The sequence below is a fragment of the Acomys russatus genome, chromosome 24 (assembly GCF_903995435.1).
Source record: "Acomys russatus chromosome 24, mAcoRus1.1, whole genome shotgun sequence".
Lineage (NCBI taxonomy): Eukaryota > Metazoa > Chordata > Mammalia > Rodentia > Muridae > Acomys > Acomys russatus.
The window spans coordinates 7792523-7810966 of NC_067160.1; the positions used below are offsets into that span (position 1 = coordinate 7792523).

An 18444-nucleotide genomic window follows, 5' to 3' on the forward strand; every position below is an offset into this window, starting at 1 on the left:
CTGACAAACTAACAGGTAAACGAGAGTTGTGCGACAGAAATGTTTATCGAAGGGGTGGACTGGAGATAAACTGCGGGGATCTGAGGGGGGAAACTTTAGTGACTTGCATGAGCCGAAGCTTCGAGGATAAGGTGATCGCTGTGTCTTCATGCCAAGCTGTTTACTTTGATATGCAAACAGTATACATCTACTAAAATGTAATTATATTTTATTTCGGTATTACTTGGAAAAACTAACCTGGCTAGCTATAAAACAAAGAGGCTTATACATTTACGTACTTAAGGAACAGTCACTGAAATATAACCATGATGTAGTTGCTGTAAGATTAGTCTCTTAAAGTAGTCTAACAAAAAATAAGTGCTGTTTCAGCTCATACTTAAAACGGTCTGTTCAAAGTCCACAAGGTAGACTGTGACTAGCAGTGTGTTGACGTGTGCATTAACATGATGACAACTCAAGTTTCAGAAGTGGAACTGCCCCGTGTTTGCACCAGTTCTAGTATTACTTGTACACTACTGAATACCAGGAGACTGGCTCAAGTTCTTTACCCATCAGAGAGCAGAACTCTTCTGAGAAAAGGTAGCATGGGTCAAAACTACACATTTTCACGCTCACAATTAGTTAAGACTCCTACTGCAAAAGAAAAGGTCATATCCAGATAATTAAAATAATATACTTGATATTTTTGGCAATTCAAACTTTTGATGTGGTTATGTAAGATGTTTTTGGCTTTAGTATTACTTGTCTCATTTTCAAGGGGTTAAACAAGAGGAACTATGTAAGTGTTCCTATAGTAAGTATTAATGAACTACCCAATATTCATTAGAAATAAATCTGAAACTAAAATAGATTCTTAAAGATTTATTCAAATATTCTTTATTTAATTGGAGAAATTGCAGTTAATCCATGAAAAATCCTGTTACAGGCAACAGATATAGCCAGTATGTATATTCAACACTATTTGGTGCATTGCCCAGCTCCTCAGAAGGTGATCATTAAAACACCACAGTTCTGATGGGATGTGTGGTGGCCTGGTCATATCCGCACACTTACAAGTTACAATTGGACTGTCGATGCAACAAGAGCCTCGTATTCAAAAGGAAAGCTTGCTAGCACCAAAAGAAGCCATTGCTTTAGGGGATAGAATGGCCAAGCTCAGCAGTGGGAAAAAGTGCTTTCTACAGTTTACCATGGTTCATTAAAATCCTTTTGGTTTCTATACAAGACCTCCACTCTCATCACACTGACTTAGAACTGTGAATTTTTTATTTCTGTTTAAAATAAGATGAAGTTTCCAAAGATAAAGCTTAAATATTCTAAACATTAACGTGTTGTTAGCTGTTCCCTTTTAAAAGGGTATTGGATATGTGGGTGTGTCGTACTTGCAGGAGAAAGGTAACCACTAAGCTTCCCTCTGATTTAAGACTTCTATCATCAAATACTTGAACAGAAACCCTCTTATTTTATAGTAGTAGTCTACGTAACTATATGGTTCACTTTCGTGTGTGTGTGTTGCTGAAGATGATAAGCCAGACTCTACCACTGAGCTAACATTCCTAGTCCAAAGCAATGCTTGCTTAATTTCCATAAATTTTATTATGGTAATATATTACCATATTTAGGACCGGAAAAGACACTGACCACAGATAGTTTATTCCAGGCACAGGGAAAAATAGTACAATTATATTGTTTACAATTCTCTTAAGAAAGTTTAATAATTACAATCTTAAATGTATACTTAGTAATTATACTTAGAAGTAATGTAACCTCTAAACCCTTACAACTTAGTATGTCTTTAACTGAGAGCACCACTCCTGCATACTAACACGCCTTTTGCCTTCAGGAAAAACGGCTCTTGAGCCTCCGGCTATACTTGCTGGCCATGTATCACAGTAACAATAATGCACCATAAAAATTCAAGATCAAGATCAAAGGGAAAAGCACCATAGAAAAGCAATCACAGCATAGCAATTATCTGACAATATTGCCCAGCTTTGAACAGAAATCACCAATTTGGAAACAAAATGTCTGAAAGACATGGAGAGAGTCCTGAACAACCCAGGACTTTGTTTTCAATTCAAATGCGACATCATCAATGTAGAATTCATGTGGTTTTTTTTTTTAAGACCAATGGTTTAAATCCAGCTTCATATTTAAGCCCGCTGTATTCTATCCTTAAAGGAAAAACTCTACAGACTTAGGATTTTTAAATGTTTTCAATTTAATAATTCATCATTTGTCTTAGTCCTTAATAATCAATCTTCAGTGCCACATCTTTATTTCATCACAATCACCTCAGACACACCTTCTGACAAGACTTTCAACATGACGACAGGACACTATGCCTTCAGGAGCATGTTTATTGTGTTTGAGATGACACATCAGTGCTCTCTGAGCTACAAAGGGTAGAAGGAAATCCTCTCCTTACAAACTGACAAAGGTAAAACATTTTCACAACAGCATGAACCACATACTCAGAAATAGATCTGGGCTTAATACAAATGACATAATTCCTAGTCATCTACAGCTACTTTTATAACTTCATACAGATAATGAATTAGGCTAAAATGCACTATAATATTTGGTAGACTTCAGGACCAGTATCCTTAGTACATCACAAAATACATTTTGATATCCCAAAGAAGCAAGACTTGCAAGTAGGCATTTTAAACGTAACTAATCTACAGCTACAAAGTTCTACTCCCGAGAGCATTTACCTCCTGGGGGGGAGTCTCCAGGCTCCAGGGTAAAGGCAGGGAGTAGAATCAGTATAACATATACACACAAGTCCGTATTGTAAAGGCTATAAAGATCCGCAGTGCAGTGGGAAGAGGCCTTCTGCTCCTTCACACTGCATACAAATTATGTGAATTATGTTGCGTATCTCTTGGTCCACTGTCTGGCTATCCTGTCATGTTCTGCTCTGTTGGTCAAATACTGAGTGGCTATGCTTCCAACCAGAGGATCCGCTGGAAAAGTGAAAATGATATTAAGATATCAGATGTGATTTAAACATACCACTCTAACAAGGCATTAATTAAAAATTATATTTCAGCAGCATTTTTATTTTAATTCAGAATGTTTAGATTTTTCCAAAGAAACCCCTTTCAGTAAAAACATCAGCTGTAACTTAATGACTTTTAAGAGGTGTATTCATTTATAAGAAATATTTAAAACTTAATTTTATTTTTTGAGAATCACATGGCTGCTATATTGCCATTCCTTCTACTCACATCTCTCCCCGAGTTCATGAGCTCCCTCTGTCACCGCTACATATATGTACATATATGTACATTCCTCCTTCCCGCCCTCTCTCTTCATCCATGTATTTAGGGCTCATCACTTAGGACTACATAACCTGTTATGGGCTCATCAGCTGCTGTTTGTCTGTAGCTCTTCACTTAGGGGTTGGGACTTGTCAGATTCCCCTCCCCAGAAACACACTGGCATCCAATTGTGAATGTCATCGTGCCTAAGATATCTTTTGAAGTATCATGGATGCAGCTTCCCTGATGTGTTATTCTTGACATTTTGTTAAACTATGAAAATGTGGTAGATAGAGGCTACATTTTTGTTTTGTTACGCATCATGTTAACATAAGTTTTATAGAAAAGTTTCCATCTTACAGTGCTACTCAGAATGAAATGTTCCCTGCTGGTCATGCAATAATGTCTACAATTGTAAACATAAGGCACTAAAAAACTATCATTTCATTTTAAGTAAAATTTTGAAATAAAAGTTGAAAAATACTTCCTAAGTAAAAGTATGTGTACATGGTATAGAAATTGTTCCAGACAAAGCCAATACAGACACCATAAAAGCTTTCCCTCCTGGACTCCAAAGACTCGGGATCCTCTCCCTGGCAAACAATTGCTAACACCTTCCAGTCATTTTTCTCAGGTATTCTATATATGCCTTATGTGTCTTTTCCAAGTCCCTGTATCTTGACATACTAGAACTTAGAAGGACTGGCTCCCTGTGAGTTCAGAGTTGTTTCATGCTTTAACAGCTAGTCGCCTGATGGACACTCCGGTTATTTCTAATTTTCTGCCTAAACAAATGCATTATTACTCACCTCTCCTTCCCTGAACCCTCTCTCATGTCTAACAGCCAAGTGTACACCATAATAAGATGTGAAGCTCTAGGTCTAAACATGACTCTAACAAGTCTGCTACCGATGTTCAATTTCTTACTGTATTTCAGAAGTCACAGAATTATACACTAGTCATTTTGAGCTCATACAGTAACTAACTAGACTGATTCATGAGCTGCCACCGTATTATCCATCACCACTCTATTTAATACAAAAGAGGAGAAACGCTTAGTTACTGGGTGAGTACAATAAAGCGCATGGCAGCATGGAAGGAGGGAAAGGGAATCAAAGACACTGCTCCTCTCTGGCAGAAATCGTCTGCACAGCCCTACAGTTTGAAAGCAGAGGTTTCATAGTAGGACATCAGTAAACTAAATGGATATTGAGAAACTTCTGGCCCAGTGTCTAATTGTATTGGCATTGGTTTCACCATTGCCTTTGATTTTTTTGAGAGAAGCTCTCACCAAGTAGCCTGAGCTAACTCAGAAGTCTACATGTCAGACATCAGCCTCAGACTTAGTATTCGGCTGACTCAACCTCCATGACCATCTCTCAAAAAATCTTATGCTGATCTTCCTAATAATAACAATTACAACTTGATAAGCATTAAACAAAGAAGCCTTATTTGTAGATTTATAAAGATTTGCTTACCAGGGTTGCAGTCTGTCAGAAGGGAACAAATAGAGAGCAAAACCTTTGAAATCGTCAGAGCAGGACTCCAGTTGTCTTTCAGAATATCCAGGCAGATGACTCCCTGGCTGTTGATGTTGCAGTGGTAGATTCTGGTGCGGAAGGTAACCTACATACGGTCACAGTGGACACAAGAGGAAAACAGGCTATGTCACTACTTCACCTCAGCAGTGACACATCACAGATGATGTGACAGCAAATAATTAACCAGTGCTACTCTTACATTGGGCGTGACAACAAAGTTAAACAGTTATATTTAAAACTATTCTTAAATATTTTTTTAAGTCTGAAAATTATTTTAAAATATTTAAAAAGTTAACATTTGTTAACATTTTGTTTTCTTGTTGTTGTTTTGTTTTTTACACCCGGTCCCAAGGTATGTAAGTCTGGTTGACCCGAACTTGCCGCGCAGACTGCACTGGCTTCAAACTCAAAGCAATTCTCCTGCCTTTGTTTCCTGAGGACTGGAGTTACAAGCTTGTACGGCATAAAGAACCAGAACTACCCTGTCTTAAGAACAAAGTGAGCAGGTGAGCAGCTGACCCATTCACCTATATGAATGACATTACATGTGCACGTACATGTGCAGCCACATAGCAGATACACCGTCGTGGACATGCATGAGCATGGAAAGTGGAGAAGAGAAACGTTTTGGCATTCAACGGTAGGAAGAAAAGATGAACAAGGCTTTAAAGGGTAGGTCAGCTTCTAATAAGGATCACCAACTCAGTCAAACGTCTTGCTATGTCAGAACAAAATGAAGGCCTGAGAGGAGGCGGCAGTAGTGTCCGCCTTCCCTTCCCTTCTCTTGGTCACTTCTACAGCTGCTTCAGTGTCTGTCTAGACATTGGCAAAAAAAAAAGCAAGGTTTTCAGCTACTGGATCAAAGAAACTAACCCCTTGTCCTCAGAAATAAATACTTGCATGTTTCTTAAAAAATGCAAAAAGTAGTTGAAAGGTAAACTGATCATTCGGACATGTGAAGAAAATAAGAATTCCCAATCTTAGAATTAGGAGTGTACCTGGTAACAGGAAGAACACCCAAGTGCCTTTTGAGTGGTGGGATTAAATTTAAAAAGAAAAAGAAAAAAGAAAAGGTAGGAAGAGTGGAGGAACACACATACAAACATACTACCGAATGATGGCTTAAGCGGGGTTACAGAGGAAGTCAGGACACACTGCAAAGCAGCTATGTGCAAATGCGGAGATCTGAATTGTACACAATCAACATACCAGGTTTCAAAGACTTGGTACCAAAAACAGAACAGAATGTAAAATAGCCGGTTAATAATATTTTTAAGTATATTACTTATTATATACTGAGATGGTAATACTCTGGATATATAGGTTTAAATATATTATTAAAATTAATTCACGGTTAGTTCCTTCTACTTTTTTTTTTTTTTTTTTTTGCTTTTTCGAGACAGGGTCTCTCTGTGTAGCCATGGCTGTCCTAGACTCACTCTGTAGACCAGGCTGGCCTCAAACTCACATCAATCCACCTGCCTCTGCCCCCCAAGTGCTGGGATTAAAGGTGTGCACCACCACACCTGGCCCTTTTACTGTTTTAATGTGGCTATGGAAACTTAAAATTATTCATGTATTTTGCACTATGCTACTAAGCTTCTATTAGACAATGCTGTTCAAGAATATGGAAGTAATACATGCATGTCCAGATGACTGACAGCTGATTACTTAAGAGATATAGAAACTATTTTCAAATACAATTGAGATATTAAATTCTTTCGGCTATCAATAGTAACTAAAATTAGTAGCCATTAACAAATTTTCTGTTATTCTTTAAAAAGTTCAACACTTTATTTGAACTTCAAAAATACTATAGAGAAGCCAGGCAGTGGTGGTAGACATCTTTAATCCCAGCATTTGGGAGGCAGAGGCGGGTAGATCTGTGAGTTCAGGGCCAACTTGGTCTACAGAGCAAGGACAGCCAGAGATACACAAAGAAACTCTGTTTCCAAAAACCAAAACCAGGCAAACAAACAAACAAATAAAAACAAAACAAACAAACAAAAATGAGAGAGAGAGAGAGAGAGAGAGAGAGAGAGAGAGAGAGAGAGAGAAATAGCTAATTTTAATACCAAGAAACCACAAATTTTATTTATTTTATTTAGGAATAGGGTTTCAAAATGAAAAAACATTTATTTTAACAAGAAGACAACATTAGTAAATTATAAATGTAACACACTGTAACTTCATAGCATACTAATCTATAAATAGCCATATACTAATAAAAATGGCAAGTCAAACCCCTTGTGCTAGACAATTCCACTAATGATACTAAGAAAAATGTAAGCACCTTTTAAATTACATTATTTTCCTCTCAAACACAAAAATAGTATCATACAAACATGTCCTGTTAACTTTCTCCCCCTACTTTTCTAAAGTGTTAAGACCAATTTCCAACATGAAAACCTACACACATGGAAATCTCAGTATTTATAAAGTAGACATAAGGCTTACGAAAGCTTTATTATACAGAGAACACCCAAAGAGTTAAAATTGAGCAGCTGACAATTAGCTGACATTAAACATGTATCATTCTCAATAAGGATCCAATTTGTGGCACTATAACATGAGTGTTCTGACCCTTTACTTGACTTAACAACCCTCTATTTGACTTAGCGAGTCCTGTAGACAGACGGTAAGAGCTTTTAAAGGTAACTTTTAGGATCTTAGATTCTAACAGACCAAACAACCCAGGCTGATGCAAGGACAAAGGGCCTTTAGGAAGTTCACTGCAGTTCTCTGCTAACTGACTGGAGGCAGGGTGGGCGGGGTGGGGGTGAGGGTGGGGGGGAAAGGGGGCTGTTAAGGACAACATGCATGTAACTCACTGAATGTAGAGGTCGAGCCTTGCCGGCATGGGCCTTCACGCCTATGTTCTCTGTGGTGCAGGAAGATTCTCTATAGGCTACAGAACCTGGGCACTAACCCAGACACAAAAACTTTGACCTACAATCAATTTATCCTGCCTGCAAGATGTGCTGGGGCTATGGTAGCGCAGAACATGTGCGAGTGGCCAACAATCAGCTCACGGTGGGAGTGCACGCCCTACACTGCCTGGTTGGCCAGGAACCGCAGACGGGGTAGCTCAGAGACCTGAGTAGAACCAAACACAACTAGCAAACAAAAATTGATCAGACGATTGGCAATGATATTCTGCTACACTCAGGTTAGTGCCTTGTCCACTTGTCACCAGAGAACCCTCCTCCAGCAGCAGATGGGAGTTAGGTACAGAGACCTAAAGCCAGGTATGTGGAGTGTCTAAACTGGAGGTTTCAAAAGGTCCCTCCCCTCTCACAGAGACTGAAGCAGCAAGCACAGGGCTGGCATCGTCTGTACCAAGTCCTCTGTGTATGTCATGGCTGTAGTGTTTTTGTGAGAGTCCTAGCAGTGGGAGTGGGTGCACCTTTGACTCTTTTCTCCTGTTTTTCTTTTCCTCCAATTCGGTTGCCTTCCACAGCCTCCATGAAAGCTTTCCCCCTTGTTTTATTGAACCTTGTTTTGTATGGGAGGTGCTAAGGCTGGGAGAAGTAGAAGGAGGGGAAACTGATCAGGATGACATGAAAATTCTATTTGAGAGAGAGAAGCACGACCCTGTGTGTAATTTCAGGTAGTCACCACTAGGTGGGACTATTGTTACACTGTGTTAGAGAACACACTCCCTAAAGTGTCCTTTCTAAAAATCAAGTCCGTCACTAGGTGTGCTGCACGCCTTTAACCCCAGCACTTGGGAGGCAGAGGCAGAGGAACTCTGTGAGTTCAAGCCTAGTCTACAGGGACAGTTCCAGGGCAGCCATCGCTGTCTTGAAAACAACAACAAAATCAAGTAAGCCTTTACAGACACACGCATACACATACATACACACACACACACACACACACAGAACTGAAAAAGGTAAGACAGATATAATGGAAGGATAGATAGGTAAGATAGATAAAGATACACACAGAAACACACTGAATCATTACTTTTGTTTGTTTGTTTGTTTTGTTTTGTTTTTTGTTTTATCCAGACAGGGTTTCTCTTTCTCTGTTCTAGCTGGCTGGTCTTGAACTCACAGCAATCTGCCTGCCTCTGCCTCCCAAGTGCTAGGATTAATGGCCTGCGCCACCACCGCCCCACCTGACATATTTAAAAGAGTTCCAGGATTTAAAAAGAAAAGCATTTCACACAGAAAAATCAGAAACTTTGTCTCTTTTTCTGGTATTTGTTTGTTTGTTTTACCCTATTTTGGTTTGTTTTTATCTAATTTTATTTTTATGATTTTTTTAAAAAGATGCCTGTTTTTATCCTAAGGACAAAGAGAAAAGTTTGGGTGAGGGGAAGTAGGGCAGATTTGGGAAGAGAGAAAACCATAATCAGAATATGTTGCATTAAAAAATTGTGTGCAATTTAAAGAAAAATAAATGAAAAGAAAAGCATTGTACTAGCATTGTTACTTTTGTAACAATCTTCACTAGGGTTATTGTTTGACTGTGTTATAATGAAAAGTCGGAGGAAGCAGTCTTCACCTAAGCATCATGTTTCAACTTGGCAGTGCCAGTTTCCTGTCTGCTACCCAGGTGAACACTCCATTTAAATGAATTGAGAAGGTGGAGGTGAGCCTGCCACTATTTTGTATTACATTCGCAGAGGGCACAAAAGGAGTATGTAAGTACTGGTTTTTCCTTTGTTCGTTTTCCAGTGTTTCCTTATCTATGAATAAAGACAAAATGTTTAGTATTAACCTACTACTGAAAGTTGTCAATCAGGTACAAAGAGAGCTTTGTATAAGTTCACATTTATGTTTTACTCAATGTATAGTTTTGTTTACTATTTACAAACCATGTTGAATATACAATTATTTTTCGAAGGCAGAAGTCAGTGACTTTTTGGATTTAAAATACTTGGTTCTTAATTTCCATATTAATTCATGAACAACAATGAAATAAAAATTACATTAATATACATATAAATTCTAGGATACCTGGATTTTGGAGAAGGTTAATATTAATCAATTAATCTAGGTTCTTACCTTTGGTGGCTTAAATGGATAATCTGAAGAAAATGTGATATCCAGAAAAAAAACACCACCTTCATATACAGAACCTGGTGGACCAAGTATAGTTGACCTCCATTCATAAATGTTATCTCCTTTAGGCCCAGCACTATTTAAAAGAAATTAAAAATCAATATACACATCTAGAAAAAATGTAGGTTAACACCTTAAGATGAATGCAAAACTAGAAGTTTAAAAAGCAAGCTAAAGAAATAAGACAAACCAGATGTGCTCGTGCCCACACACATAAACTTTGAAGTATTCCAAATGAACAGAAGAATTACAATGAAAATACAAAGACCATGTAAATGTGATACTTCCTGCTAGTGTTGCTGTTTGCCTACTCACTCTCCTCCCACCTGCTCTCACTATGCCCTCCACACACACACATCAACACTCACATTGTGGCCCTTTCCATGTAAATACTTTCATGTACTCTCACAAAAAATAATTTACAAGTCAACAGGTACAATTTGGGAAACTATGTCAACCATACTAATCTATAATTTGCATGATATAATTGTCAATTCTGTAATATACTTAATTTTTCCTCTCACATAAAAGATATAGGCATAGAGTCAAGAAAACCTTATCTTAATCTTATACGTTTAATCTATTCCAAGACAATGCAGCCGCAGGCTGGCCTAGAACTTGTAATCATCTTGCCTTCCCATCTGGAGTGCTGTAATTCCAGGAAAAATCCACCATGTGCACCTCACTACACTCATTTACGTCTTCACTTTCCTTTAACATCATGGTTCTATCAAAATTTAATTTTTCTGATTTTTTTTGGGGGGGGCAGAATATAGTCCATTAAAAAGTGGGGCAGCATCTCTTGAGTGTGTTCGTGGTTCTCTCATAATGAGACTCAAGTAAGATACTCTGAATCAAAGAAGTAAGTGGCGCGTCATGTGTGGTCATAGCATCTTGATGTCCTGCCCCTCACTGGTGGTCCTGAGCTGCACCCTCTGACGACACTTTCTAAGGTTCCCACTGCTTAGTTACTATCAGTTCTGCACCAGTAAGTCACCTTGGGTTACAGTACCAACATGCAAACATGCTTCTCTTCATCCACCTTTCTCCTCTAGATCTAACACTCATTCAGAATCCTCTAACTTTCCTATGACATTGGCATAAGCATGATTTTCCAACTCCAGTTCTCCCTCCACATTTAACAAACACCCTTATGTCTCTATATAAATGCTATGTTATTGATACTGTCTCATAAAGTACTATTTCTTTCCAATGATTTATAATTTATTATTGCTTTTAATGACTTTGGTGCATGAATCATCATAGATTTTCCCAATGGGAAAGCCTACTGACAGCTCCAACATGCTTCTACCATGCATTTTGAAGTACATTTTTCCAGGCACGAGAAGATGCTTTAGCCTTCTGGTCCTGAAACCAGCTTCAAGAAGCCTGGGTTCTTGTAGAGGAATGTTAAGAAATCAAGACTTGAATTCTACTGAATCACAGAAACATTTTAATGCAATGTCCTCAACATCAGTATCATTTATGAAATAAAAATGTTAACAGTCCAATATAATCAAAACTCACAAATGTCTGATTAGTGATGGAACTCTATGATTCCTCTGACATTGTTCAAACACACCTGACAAAACGGCATTTTCTTCTATTTGTTTAGAACTTCATTTTCTCTTTAATCCTGTGTACATGTGGGTGGGCGTGGGCAGGGAGGAAGTGTGCACATGAGTGAAGGTACTCACATAGTCTAGGAGAGAGACAGTGGTATCTTCTCTAAGCTTTGGGCCATTTGATGTGAGTGCTGGGAATCAAACCCAGGCCTTCTACAAAGGCAGCAGGTGTTCTTAATGACTGAGACATTTCTCCCACCTATTTTCCTCTAGGTTTCTACATTAATTATCCTGGCCTTCTAAACATAAGTATGCATAAGCTTTTGCTCTTTAAACTACCCATTGATTTAGAAATGATCTGGAGGCCCTATTTAAATAATAAGTGCAAAACAGCACTGCAACCATATTAGTAATATGGCATCAGTTGAAGCACATGGTCTTCGTTCTGCAAAGCCGACACTGTGAAGCTACAAACTTCGAATGACAGCACGTGAACAGAGGGGCTGCTCTACAGTCCCCACAGGGTTTCGATGTGCTTCCCTAACTTCACTCTGGCTCTCCTGACAGACTGAAAATGTGCACTGACATATGTACACCAAGATAACCAACTTCCAAGCAACCAAATTGCGTCAGGTGACTGAACAGAAGGTAAGTTGAGATTGTAGAATTGTAGACAGAAAGCAGGTACTTTGGACAAATCTACTAAGCCTTGAAGAAATGAAGATGGAGAGGGCGAAGAAGCCATCTCTAATCCCACTGCACGGTAGGAACGTTGAGAGTTCCCACCGTGAAACTTATTCTCAAGTTTGCATGAAAAAGCCTTCATTTAACCCTATTACATGAGGACATTAAATTCAACAGAAGCACCTAACCTACGGAGTCTGTTTTCATTTCCTTCAAGGCAACACTTGGAATAAATAAGAGAGGCTGGGACAGACCCACCAAGAGGCACGGGAAAGGAGAGCGCTTCAGGGCTGAGCATCCCATTGGCTGGCAGCAGGTCTGCCCCTGAGGCCTCACGGCTGAGTGGGAAAGAACGGGTGAAAATGGCCAACCATTCCCTGTATCTTTACTCTGATCTCGGTGCTTTCTATTTCTCTCCCTTCCACAGGGGGGAACTCCACAACCTCCTTCCACTTTGCCTTCCACCACCTCCTTTTCCTTCTCAGGTGAGTGACATTCACAAGAATACAGCAATGCTATTTCCCCAAAGTTAGCGAAAGAACTGCTTCTCTGTCCTTTCCAGCTTGTATCTCAATTTAGTGTTCCTGTAACAGAAAACTCCTTGAGAGTGGCCTCTTTCCTTGTTATCTCTAATTTCTCTCCTCCTGTTTTGAAAATAGTTTCAAACTGAGAATCTTATCTAAGGTCAGCAATGGCATTGCTGATGGGCCCAGTGGTAATTTTTCATCCACCAACTAACTAATGTTAAAGCAGAAAGTCAAATGAGTGCTGACTCAGCAGCTGAGAGCAGTGGCTCCCCTGGAGAAGACCCAGGCTCTGTTCCTAGCACCCACATGGTGGCTCATCACCATTTCTAACTCTAGTTTCACAAGTGTCAATGCCCTCTTCTAGCCTCAGTAGGCACTGCATGCATGCAGAGTGCATGTACATATATGCAGGAGAAACACTTGCACATAAGATAAAAATAAGTAAATGTTTAAAAAGATAAAACCATGAAACTAATTAAACAGATAATCTGCACATCAAATTCATAGAGAGACTAGCATCAAAATGTCAATTCTTCTAACTTCATCTGTTTATCAATGCTCTCCCCTCCAAATCACAACAAATTTTTCTGTGGTTACCAACAAATTGATTCTAAAGTTTATGTAGAGAAGAACAAGAACATTTACAAAGGAAGGAAGGCAGGCAGGCAGGAACGAAGGCAGGCAGGCAGGAAGGCAGGAAGGAAGGAAGGAAGGCAGGCAGGAAGGAAGGCAGGCAGGCAGGCACTACTCCACGCTGAAGACTTGTAACACAACTACAAAGAAAGGACATCAGTGTGTACAAGTGAAAAAGAACAATGAAAGAAAAGAGCAGACCCCGAGGGTTGCCTAACCACAGCTAGTCTCTGTAGGTGCAAGGCTAACAACAGAGCAGCTCTTCAACAAAGGCTACAAAACTACTGCAGTAAAGGAAAATGAGAGAGGCAATGAAAAATGTCTACATTTCCCCATTTTTGCCTGTGGATAATTCACTCTGAAAGATACTTTGGCCATTTCTAAGCACACCTTACTATATGATCCAGCATTCACATTTGTTGTTATTTAGCCAGGAAACTGAAAACTCAATTTAAAAAAAAAAAAAACTGTGCATAGCAGGAATATTCATAATCATGTAAACTGGAAAGCAAGCAAGGCATATTAACAGAACGAGAAGCTGAAATATCAAGATGATGAAATAGTACTCAATGCAAAGAGCTCAAGCCACAAAAAGACGTAGATGTATCTTAAATCCACATTACTTGGTCTAAGAAGACAATATGAAAGTCTATACACTGCTCCATACTATAAGATTCCAAACATACCAGGTGAAACTATGACGGAAGTAAAACTGTCATCAGCAGATACTGGAGGGAACATAGAGCCAAGCTGGATAAATGTATCAGTACGTATTTGTCAAAATCCATAAGCTGAAGGGCCCTAGAACAAATTATGCTGTAAGCTAGGGACCTTGTATGGCAATGTATGTCCAAAGCAAGTTCACGGAGTGTAATAGACAACACCCACACCATTGTATGGATGCCAGTGAAGGTAATATGATGGAGGCAAGAAGCAAAGGGGTACATGGTAATGCTGTAATTTCTACTGAATTTTGCTATGAATCTAGAATTGCTGTCAGAATACTGTAAAACATTGAGAAAAATTGTAGAATATATAGAATTTGCATGCTAATGTAAAATGTTATAAATATTTTACATGTCTTGATTTGTTTAAAAAAAGATTCTGAATTACAAACAGATGTACTCTAAAGTTAAGTCTTAAAAGCAGGTATGTTGGACTCTGGAAGCATTCTAAGCATACGACTATAAATGAAACTTTCCATACCTGCCTATCAACATTAATGTAACCAGCTTTCCCCTATAACAGTAAAGGAATAAATGCATATAAACTTTTTTAGTAAGCAATACTAAAAATCAATGTTTATTGTGCTATCAGGTTAAGCATTTAAAACTACATTACCCACACTACCCCAATTTAACAAGCATGGCATCAAGTTCATGCAGTTGGTAGGTATTCACTCTGGCCTCTGAGCTTTCCTACTCTTCCCAACACAACTTCATAGCCAGGGCAAAACAGACAAAAAATAAAACTCTATTCGCAAAGAATGGAAGGCCAAAAGAAAAGATTCTTCTTGTTTAATGATTAGAAAATTTAAGACAGAGGACACAATACTGATGGACAGGTGAGCTGTGAACAGGGGGGAAATAGACAGCCTGTCAATAAGCCTGACAGGAAAGAAGTCAGGAAAAGGTCAGAAAGTTAGGGCACTGACCAGCAAACGTGTCACAGCAAGGATGAGACGGCGAAGGAGTTCCTTCTGGACAGAAGAGACTAAGGCAGCAGGACAGCAAAGAGGGAACATCCCTGTAACCCTGAGGAGGCCCGGGTCCTGGGAAGACCGGAAACCAAGAGCTGTGCTACACAGCAGAAGGAAACATCCACAGCAATCAGCCAACCAGTAAAAAGGACAAGTCAGTGAACTCTAGTGTTGGTGTTAATAAAATGTGTGGAAATAAAATATATTCTCACTGGTAACTATTTCAAAAGCCCTCAGGCCATTTCTAGATATTTTTAAAATAAACTTTCTAGATATAAGTTAGCAAGTATCCTGGCAGTTTAGTCAGGCCTCAGCCTCACACAAGGCCTGCCTTTGCAGGAGGGTACTGCCACACCAGCAAGGCCTTATTTTTCTATGTGACTAGACCTTGACAGCAGCCTAGACTGGCCCCAAATCTACAGCAATTTTGCCTCAACTCTGTGACAGGACTGTAACGAGGTGTCACCACTTCTAGCTTAATCTGTTCTTAACATCACCAAGATCCTGCTCATGTCATGTTAAAGATCAAGTTTCAACAGGCATTTCAATTTCAGACTTAGTTATCCCAATGATTAAATTATACTTTTGAGTATTACATTCATTTTCACGAGGAATGTGCCTAGTTCAACTACTTTTATACATCTTAATAACAGGGTATAATTTAGTAATAATCATAAACAGTTAAGGAAACAAGCATTTCACAACTATGAATCAGCCTTAAATGGGGTTAAAAATCACATAATTTGTACACTGTCCACAATTGCACAGAAATACATTAGCGATGTGAAAATATACCTAATACCTGTAAAATTACTACAAAAATAGTTTTACTTCGAAGATGTATAACCCTCAAAATAGATAATAGTTACATTCAGAACTTTAGACTCACCAAGATAGGAAAGATGGTTTCTTCAAGGCTGCCGAACACAAACAGCCAAAACACTATGAATGTAACACAGAGAAACCCTGTCTTGAGGAGAAATAAACAAACAGGCAATGGAAAAAATGTGGGGAAGATTAAAAACTGAAGAGTAGTAGGAAGGGTGATAAAGGGATGAGGAAGGAGAGATAAATATCAGCAAGTATGTTCTAGTATCCTGCCCGATCCCCTACACCCAGGACAGTGTCAAAGCAGCTACCTACAGGTGCTCCAGTCCAGCCTCACAGATCGTGCCAGCTGCTCTTGCACTGCCCTCCTAGCCACAGATGTTCTCCAACCCTGGGCAGCAAATGCAACAGCCTGATCTTCTGGGACCTGGCCAACCTTTCAGCCTTTTAACCCCCTGTCACTGCCCTACTGTCAGCAGGAAGGAGCCATAGACATTTATTTCTTCATCCCTCGTTCATTTACAAAAGGCTGAGATAGTGTGCTTCAGACCCAGGAGAAACAGCTCCAGGTTCCCCAGCACTCCTCGGTCCCTATCTGCAGGACATGGCTGACATACCCTGCCCTCTACCCTGCACTTCCCAGGACAGAGCTTTTCAATCTGAACATTTTGTGGCTTTTGCATTTTTTTGTCTTTCTTTTCCCCCTTGCATGGCAGCCAAGAGCTGTTTCCAATGAACCTACGGGAAATGGGAGGAATGTTAGCATATTGCCCCCAGTCAGCCTAGCAACCTATGACATCATTACCTACCTGCCACTAGGCATGCCCCTGCCCAGGAGTAGATAAAAAGACAAACGCACCTCCTCTCACTCTCTGAACCACTTCTCTTGCTGTCTCTAACTTTCCATCTCTGTACTTCTCTCTCTTCCTCTCTGGGGTACCCCTCCCACTAAAATAAACCTCTCCATAACATAGAATAAAAAAATGAGATGCCATAGAAAACATTTTGCAAGCTTGTTCTAAAGTATGTCACACATGGGGACTGGAGAGATGGCTCAGGGGTTGAGAGCACTAGCTGCTCTTCCAGAGGACCTGGGTTCAATTCCCAGCAACTACATGGTGGCTCACAACAATGTATAATGGGATCTGACGCTCTCTTCTGTCATTGCAGGCATACATGTAAGCCAAGTACTCACATGTATAAATAAAAATTTAAAATGTTACAAAGTAAGTAGCCTTCCTATATACAAATGACAATCATGCAGAGGAAGAAATTAGGAAAACCACACCCTTCACGATAGCCACAAGCAATAGAAAATATTTAGAAGTTACTCTAACCAAGCAAGTGAAGACTTGTTTGAAAAAATTTTCAACTCTGAAGAAAGAAACTGAAGATGACATCAGAAGATGGAATGATCTTCCTTGCTCATGCATCAGGAGAATTAACATAGTAAAAATGGCCATCCTACCAAAAGCAATCTACAGATTCAATGCAATCCCTGTCAAAATACCTACACAATTTTTTAAAGACATTGAAAGTTCAATTCTCAACTTCATTTGGAAAAACAGAAAACCCAGAATAGCTAAAACAATCGTGTACAATAAAAGATCAGCCAGAGGAATCTCCATACCTGATCTCAAGCTGTACTATAAAGCGACAGTAATTAAAACAGCATGGTACTGGCACAGCAACAGGCTGGTTGATCAGTGGAATCAAATCGAAGACCCAGACAGGAATCCACACACATATTGTCACTTGATTTTTGACAAAGAAGCCAAATCCATTCAATGGAAAAAGGATAGCATCTTCAACAAATGGTGCGGGTCTAACTCGATGTCTACATGTAAAAAAATGCAATTGGACCCATATTTGTCACCATGCACAAAACTCAAATCCAAGTAGATCAAAGACCTCAACATAAAACCAGAGACACTAAGTCAGTTAGAATAGAAAGTGGGGAAGAGCCTGGAACACACTGGCACAGGAGACAACTTCCTTAACAGAACACCAACAGCCCAGGCCTTAAGGTCAACAATTAATAAATGGGACCTCATAAGGCTGAGAAGCTTCTGTAAGGCTGGAGACACTGTCAAGAGAATGAAGCGACAGCCTACAGACTGAGAAAAGATCTTCACCAACCCTACATGTGACAAAGGTCTAATATCCAAAATATATAAAGAACTCAAGAAATTAAACACCACCAAACCAAATAACCCAATTGAGAAATGGGGCTCAGAACTAAACAGAGAATTCTCAACAGAGGAATATCGAATGGCTGAGAAACACTTAAAGAAATGCTCAACCTCCTTAGTCATCAAGGAAATGCAAATCAAAATAACTCTGAGATGTCATCTTATACCTATCAGAATGGCTAAGATCAAAAATTCAAGCGACACCACATGCTGGCAAGGATGTGGAGAGAAAGGAATACAAACTAGTACAGCCACTTTGGAAATCTATCTGGTACTATATCAGAAAATTGGGAATAGGGCTTCCTCAAGACCCAGCTATTCCACTCCTTGGAATATTCCCAGAAGATGCTCCAGCACACAACAAGAAAATTTGCTCAACCATGTTCATAGCAGCCTTATTCTTAATAGCCAGAACATGGAAACAGCCTAAGTGTCCC

The 18444-nt window shown here is 39.4% G+C and overlaps 1 protein-coding gene across 3 annotated transcripts in view; it reads right to left on the reverse strand.

The window, feature by feature from the left end:
• Positions 1–2203: 2203 nt before the first annotated feature.
• The window catches only part of Ube2e3 (ubiquitin conjugating enzyme E2 E3), a 63107-nt gene continuing 46866 nt past the window's right edge, over positions 2204–18444 (reverse strand). For all 3 annotated transcript variants that reach the window (XM_051167124.1, XM_051167122.1, XM_051167123.1), the window contains exons 4-6: positions 9823–9955; positions 4745–4892; positions 2204–2969 (exon numbers count right to left, since the gene is read on the reverse strand). In XM_051167124.1, coding sequence (XP_051023081.1) covers positions 2872–2969; positions 4745–4892; positions 9823–9955 — 379 coding nt within the window. In that variant the 3' untranslated portion in view covers positions 2204–2871. The remainder of the gene's footprint in view (positions 2970–4744; positions 4893–9822; positions 9956–18444) is intronic.